We start from the raw sequence: 7,445 nt of genomic DNA, 5'->3' as shown, positions 1-7,445 counted from the left end.
AATGCACACACACACACACACCGTCTGAATGGCAATGCCCATCAGCTTGGGGTGGGGCTCAGCCCTCTCAAATATTTTGTTGAGAGGAATCTCAGCCCCTAGGAGTTGACTGCTATGAAATTTCTAGGAGATTCAAGATCACCCACAACTTTCACCTTGCGAAGTTTAGGTTTCTTGAAAGCCAAAGGTGCTCCCGAAAGCAGCTAAGCAACTGCAAAGGCTGCTTGGTGCTCTGCGCCCACTTCCATACCCTGCCCGTGCCTAGCTGATCTGATGCCAGAGCTCATAGTCTCCCTCTTGTCTCAAGGGGAAACACTCAAGCCCTGCAGACGATTCCAGATCGGCGCCCGCTTCTTCTCGCAGCGGATCATCCAGGCCAGGCTCTCCTCGTCTTTTCCTGGCACGCTTTGCGGCTGGGGGCCGGGCAGGCGCCTCCGCCCCCTGGAGGAAGCGCAGGGGTGTTTCTCTGCGTATGGACTTGTGTCTCGGCAAAAGGAGGCTGGCAAGGCGGCGGCGGCGGCGGCTGTCTGAGCCCGGCCAGACATCACAACCTTTCTGCATATTTCATTGGAGCTGCTCGCCGGGACACCCGGCCACTGACCGCTGCAAAGCAGCTCGCCGGCTTCCATTGTGCGCGCCGCTTCCTTCCGTCTCCTGCTTTTACGCTTCAAAGCGGGCTTTCTCTCGCTTTGTGAATACATAACCTTTGCTGCTTTCCGCGCGCTCGCCGTGCCCTTGCAACAAAACATCGAAGGGGGTTCTCTGAACTCTTTCCTCCTCCTCTTCTTTTCTCTCCCCCCCCCCAATTTGGAGCGCCCGAGCCCTGCAGGACTATAAAAATATCTCGTTTGCAGGAGAGAGTGCACGAGCAACTTCGACGAGAAGACCACTTGGAGGAGAGAGAGAGAAGAGTTGCAAGAGGAAAGCTCAGCCCGAGCTTGCTGGCTGGCGATTTCGAAGTGGCATTGCAATTAAGCCAAACGATTTAGCAGCCTTCCCAACAGCTTGGCGCCGAGCTCCCTTGCAGAGAGGGAAACCGTAGCAGCGGCTAGCACCTGATCGAAACAGATCTCTCTCCTTTTTTGGCTTGCGCGTTTTTGCGCGGGAGAAGGAAGCGGCCGACTTGCGTTGTCTCGTGAAGCGCCGCTGCATTGAACTAAAGCAAGAGTTGTAAGACTTGAGCGGCTTGGAAGAGCATCGAGCGCGGCGGGGTCGAGCAGGGAAGCCGGCCCCGGCGTGGCCCTGACATTGCAGCGCGCCCCTGAGGCGCCCCTGCCGGCCGGGCTGCTATTATCCTCAGCGCCTTGACGACGCGCCCCACCGCTTGACCCGGGGCGCAAACTTTTCCTCCTCCTTTCCTGCCGAGAGCAATGCGCTCCTTGTTCTCCCGAAGCCGCCGCAGCGCCGCCTGAAAGCTCCCCGCTTCCCGGTCGCCCCGTGACCTCCCGCCGCCCCCGCCGCGGCTCGCCCCCGAGGGGAGCTGGCGGCGGTGCGGCGGCGGGCTGAGGAGGACCCGCATGGCCGGAGAGCGCCGACGGCGGTGGTGAGCTGGGCAGGCTGCGGAGGAAGAAGAGGAGAGCGCCTTGAGGGAAGCTGCGGCCGCCGCTTCCTTCGCCCTTCCGCGAAAGGACGGCCGGGAAAGGAGGACGGCGAGGCGGAGGAGGTGGAGGAGGAGGAGGAGGAGGAGGAGGAGGAGGAGGAGGAGGAGGAGGAGGAGGAGGAAGAGAGACGGCGACGGCGATGTGGCCAGGCGGCGCGGCCGGCAAGCTGCCCTGCCCGCGGGACTCGGCGCTGCGGAGGGCGGCGTTCTCCGGGAACCTCTCGGCGCTGCCCTTGCACTTGGCGCCCAGCGGGAGAAGCGTGAGGGTTTTCATCAGCGCCAATCCCGAAGGTAAGCTTTGGCTTCCCCGAGGGGCTCGTAAGTCTTGGCCGCAGCCCCGTCCACCGTCTCTTTTTACCTCTGAGCGGCCGCTCCGCGCTTGGCGGAAGGCTTCGCGCGGCCCAGACGCGTGCGCCGCCTCGCAGGACTGCTGGGCGCGCTCTGGACTCCCCGGAGCCAGCCTGGAGATTATGATTATGACGTTTGTTTGTTTGTTTGTTTGTTTGTTTGTTTGTTTACACCCTGCCCATCCGGCTGGGTTTCCCCAGCCACTCTGGGCGACTCCCAACAAAATTAAAAGCACAATGAAACATCAAACTTCCCTAAACAGGGTTGCCTTCATATGTCTCATTAAAGTCAGGTGATTTTTTTATTTCCTTGCCATCTGGTGTTCCACAGCATGGGCGCCACAACCAAAAAGGCCCTCTGCCTGCTTCCCTGTAACTTCGCTTCTCGCAGGAAGGGAACCGCCAGAAGGCCCTTGGAGCTGGACTTTAGTGTCCAGGCAGAACGATTGGGGTGGAGACGCTCCTTCAGGTATACAGGGCCGAGGCCGTTTAGGGCTTTAAAAGTTCAGCAGCGACACTTAGAATTGTGCTCAGAAACGTACTGGGAGCCAATGTAGGTCTTTCAGGACCGGTGTTATATGGTCTCAGCGGCCGCTCCCAGTCCCCAGTCTAGCTGCCGCATTCTGGATTAGTTGTACGGTACTTTACGGGTCACCTTCAAACAAGGGCGTAGCCAGGATCAAAACTAGGGGGGGGCAAGCCATGATCATTCAGGGGCGGGGCCACAAAGTGGGAACGTGGGCGGGGCTACAGGGCCAGCTGGCCTGACGACATCGTGGTGGCGGCAGCGGCGGCAGCGGCCACCTTGTGCTTCTGGGGCTGGCAACGGCGGCGGCTACCCTGCTTGGCTGGAGAGGACGGGAGGGTCGGGCAGGCAAGAGGGGGTGACAGAGTGGGCGAGGGCAAGGCAAGGCACGGCCGCAGTCACGACGGCTCCGAGGCGTTGCTGCATATCAGCATAATATTTCAACCATGTTGTGGGTTCAAGCCCCACCTTAGGAAAAAATTCCTGCATTGCAGGGGGTTGGACTAGATGACCCTTGTCCCTTCCGACTACAATTCTATGATTCTATTGATATATTGCCATAGCATATGCATCATTCTGCTTTCTTGAATTGTCCTACTCCTAGGCATAGCAGCCAACTCCTAGAGGCCTAGGTGCCTCCCCCCCCCAAATACTAGTAAATACCGTATGTGAAAGAGTCATCCCCCCCATGTTGATGGGCTTTCTATGTGGGGCTTATCTGCCCCCCCCCATATTTTATTAAGAATGGAAGAGGGAGGGAAGGAAGGAAGAAATAGAGAGAGGGATAACTCATATTTGTGGGTGCCTCTGGGTGACGCTGTGATGCTGGAACTCTGCAGCAAGAGGACGGGAGGGTCGGGCAGGCGAGAGGGGGTGGCAGGGCGGGTGAGGGCGAGGGAAGGCACGGCCGCAGTCACGACAGCTCCGAGGCGTTGCTGCATATCAGCATAATATTTCAACCATGTTGTGGGTTCAAGCCCCACCTTGGGGGAAAAATCCTGCATTGCAGGGGGTTGGACTAGATGACCCTTGTGGTCCCTTCCGACTACAATTCTATGATTCCATTGATATATTACCATAGCATATGCATCATTCTGCTTTCTTGAATTGTCCTACTCCTAGGCATAGCAGCCAAATCCTAGAGGCCTAGGTGCCTCTCCCCCCCCCAATTACTGGTAAATACCGTATTTGAAAGAGTCACCCCCCCCATTTTGATGGGCTTTCTATGTGGGGCTTATCTGCCCCCCCCCCCCAGTATTTTATTAAGGATGGAAGAGGGAGGGAAGGAAGGAATAATAGAGAGAGGGATACCTCATATTTGTGGGTGCCTCTGGGTGATGCTGTGAAGCTGGAACTCTGCAGCAAGAGGATGGGAGGGTCGGGCAGGGGAGAGGGGGTGGCAGGGCAGGCGAGGGCGAGGCAAGACAGGGCCGCAGTCTCGATGGCTCCGAGGCGTTGCTGCATATCAGCATAATATTTCAACCATGTTGTGGGTTCAAGCCCCACATTGGGGAAAAATTCCTGCATTGCAGGGGGTTGGACTAGATGACCCTTGTGGTCCCTTCCGACTACAATTCCATGATTCTATTGATATATTACCATAGCATATGCATGATTCTGCTTTCTTGAATTGTCCTAGGCATAGCAGCCAACTCCTAGAGGCCTAGGTGCCTCCCCCCCCAAAAGAAATTACTGGTAAATACTGTATTTTAAAGAGTCCTCCCCCCCCCATGTTGATGGGCTTTCTATGTGGGGCTTATCTGCCCCCCGCCAGTATTTTATTGAGGATGGAAGAGGGAGGAAAGGAAGGAAGAAATAGAGAGAGGGATAACTCACATTTGTGGGTGCCTCTGGGTGACGCTGTGATGCTAGAACTCTGCAGCAAGAGGAAGATACCGGTACACCTGTACAGGAGCCTTGTAAGCAGCTTTCTCTGTGCTTGATTTACAGCAGGCACGTCCAACAGGTAGATTGTGATCTACCAGTAGATCACTGGATGTCTGTGGTAGATCACTGCTAGATCACTGGCACCCCTAAAAAAAGCTCACCCAAATTTTTCCTCCTCCCTAAAAAAAGCTGAACTATGACCTGAAGCCCTAAACAAAAATGGGCCTCCCTCCCTCCTAAAAGAAGCTCAACAAGTTTGACCTAAACCCCCCAAAATAGGGCTTCCCTTCCTTAAAAAAACTCAACAGCTTTGACCTGAACCCCCCAAAAGGGGGTAGATCACTCCCAGTTTTTAACTCTGTGAGTAGATCAGAGTCTCTTGGGAGGTGGCCACCCCTGATTTACAGTATACAGATGCAGGAGGAGGGGCAGACTGGAACACCAATGCTTTTTATAAACATCACTGTGTCTATCAAAGCTACAGCCCCCCCCCCTTCTTATTCACTTCCTTTTAGCCTTGCAGGGCCACCTTAGTCAAATTGAATCCTCTGCACCCTCATTAAATCGCCAATAGAACTGTTAATGCGATCCCTGAATGCCCATTAACAACTCCCACTGAATAACAATAGGGTGAATAGGGTGGACCTTGCCTGAAGGGATATTCTGCTCCATTGTCTTAACTGCTTAAGTACTGGTAGCCACTTTGCTTTATTTATTTGATGTGTTTTTGTTACAGCTGTGTTCCCGCCCCCAGCAAGTGGAGAGCTGCTCTTGCTAAAGCAAAGCTCTTTCCACTTCAGTTTTTGGAGGGGCAAAGTATTGGTTATGGTCTGTAAAATACAATAATTTTTTGCTTCTAGGGGGGGGCAGCTGCCCCCTCCTGCCCCCCCTGTCTACACCCATGCCTTCAAAGGTAGCCCCATGAAGAGCGCATTGCAGTAGTCCAAGCAGGAGATTGATAGAGCATGCACCACTCTGGTGAGACAGTCTGCAGGCAGGTAGAGTCTCAGCCTGCGTACCAGATGGAGCTGGTAGACAGCTGCCCTGGACACAGAATTGACTTGCGCCTCCATGGACAGCTGTGAGTCCAGAATCACTCCCAGTGCACCTGGAAGCACAGGGGCACAGTTGCCCCACAATTACCTCAGAGCAGCCCGCTCTGCACTTGGTGGGAGGCTTCAGGCAGCCCAGACGTGTGTGCTGCCCCTCCAGCTTTCTGGGAGCGCGCTCTGGACGCCCCAAAGCCGATCCTCAAGAGGCCGCTGCGCCTCTAACAGCCCACAGAGTGCCGTTTTGTCCCACGTGCAGCTTGGGTTGGGGGGGGGGGCTGGATGGAATGCTGGCCTCTGTCACGAGGTCAGCTTCATGTCCCGAGATACAATAATAAATAATAATAATTTATTATTTGTGCCTCACCCATCTGGCTGGGTTGCCCCACCCATTCTGGGCGCATAGCTGCCAAGTTTTCCCTTTTCTCCTCCAGGCGTCCTTTTTATTGTGCCTTCCTGGTGTTGTGGGGGGTGTTATAAGTGACCCCACTTTCATTACGGTGGCCATACCACTTTCACAGAATCGTAGAGTTGGAAGCGACCGCGACCATCATCTAGTCCAATCTTTTACCCAGCATGGGGCTCGAATCCACGACCCTGAAATTAAGAGTCTCACGCTCTTCCAACTGAGCTATCCCACTTACTTTGTTGCTATCCTTGCACATCCTATAACTCCCTGCTGAAATCCTGTAACTTTTTATAGCACAAATCTTCCGGTTTATTCCCCCACCCCCTGCTTTTACTGCGCTATAGTGCAAGAGTGCCCCTCCAGGTGGCAATAATGTGACAACAACAGAACTACTAATAAAGTGGGATGGATGTGTGGATTGCGCTATTATTGCACCAGTGGCATTTTGTAGAATACACCTGCCCCCCCCCCCCAAAAAAAAAAGTCTGGAGGGGCCTTTAGACTTTTTGTGTAATCCCAGTGTTGTGTATGTATTGAATGACAGGTCTGGAATCACCCTAATCATTTCACTCCTTGCCCTCCATTTCTAATCTGCACATTTCCCCCTTTCAAACTTCTCGTAAAGCAGGGGGCATAGCTGTCAAGTTCTCCCTTTTTTAAAGGGAAATTCCCTTATGCTGAATAGGCTTCCTCACGAGAAAAGGGAAAACTTGACAGCTATGGCGGGGGGGGGGGGGGAGGAGGGAATCCCTTGGACTGTGCATGGCCCAAATTTGAAGGGTCTAGCTAATATGAAAGTACCGTTGCAATTAAAGTACCATTAAGTCAGTCAGTAAAGCGAGGCAATCATTAGATTTAGAGCAGGTTACCACTTGGGACTTGTATAGTATTTAAAGTGAAATAGCTTGCCTTACAATTCTGCTTCGTTATGTATGTCAATGAGTACCTTCTAAAGTTAGAATCCAATAGACTTCATTTGGCAGTGTATGGCGTTTGTTCTGTGGTCATGCATTTTAATATAGGTTTGTGGAGCACTCCGGCACGTGAGTGTCGTATTTAAAGGGGCAGATTAGGTCAGTTTTGAAATCCCTTCCGAACCTATGTAGAAGACAGGCTCCATTCAAGGCTTCTTTGTCAGTTTCCTTTGGGGATAGACCAGGCATCCCCAAACTTCAGCCCTCCAGATGTTTTGGACTACAATTCCCATCATCCCTGACCACTGCTCCTGTTAGCTAGGGATCATGGGAGTTGTAGGCCAAAACATCTGGAGGGCCGCAGTTTGGGGGTGCCTGGGATAGACACTCTGCTATTCCCCATCCCCTTGGCTGATAAAGCACACTAAAGGAAATATCCTAATCAATCTGGTGACCTCCTCACTTGCCTGCTTTTTTTATTGCCATGTTCATTCTCCTAGTTTGAGACAAAAGCACAGCTAAACGCTGGGGCCTTGGTGGCTGCAGTACATGGTGTCCCAGGGAGCACTGGCACCTAGCCCGTTACTTACAGGAAGAGTAGTGGGGAATAAGAGGAAGATGCTTACAGTCTCTCTTGATGAAGCCTCCTCAGTTCTAGTATATGGAACATCTGTGCATTTAGCTGCAGCCGCATCAGCATACTGGTGTGTGTG

At 53.5% G+C, this 7,445-nt stretch overlaps 1 protein-coding gene across 1 annotated transcript in view; it reads left to right on the top strand.

The window, feature by feature from the left end:
• Nucleotides 1–1,740: 1,740 nt before the first annotated feature.
• Nucleotides 1,741–7,445, top strand: part of NWD2 (NACHT and WD repeat domain containing 2) — a 66,931-nt gene continuing 61,226 nt past the window's right edge. The window contains exon 1 of the mRNA XM_035113495.2: nucleotides 1,741–1,891. Within this exon, the coding sequence (XP_034969386.2) occupies nucleotides 1,741–1,891 (151 nt within the window). The remainder of the gene's footprint in view (nucleotides 1,892–7,445) is intronic.

The sequence above is a fragment of the Zootoca vivipara genome, chromosome 9 (genome assembly GCF_963506605.1).
Source record: "Zootoca vivipara chromosome 9, rZooViv1.1, whole genome shotgun sequence".
Classification (NCBI taxonomy): domain Eukaryota; kingdom Metazoa; phylum Chordata; class Lepidosauria; order Squamata; family Lacertidae; genus Zootoca; species Zootoca vivipara.
Note: the sequence above shows the minus strand (reverse complement) of the source record. Positions and strands in the feature narration are given on the sequence as shown.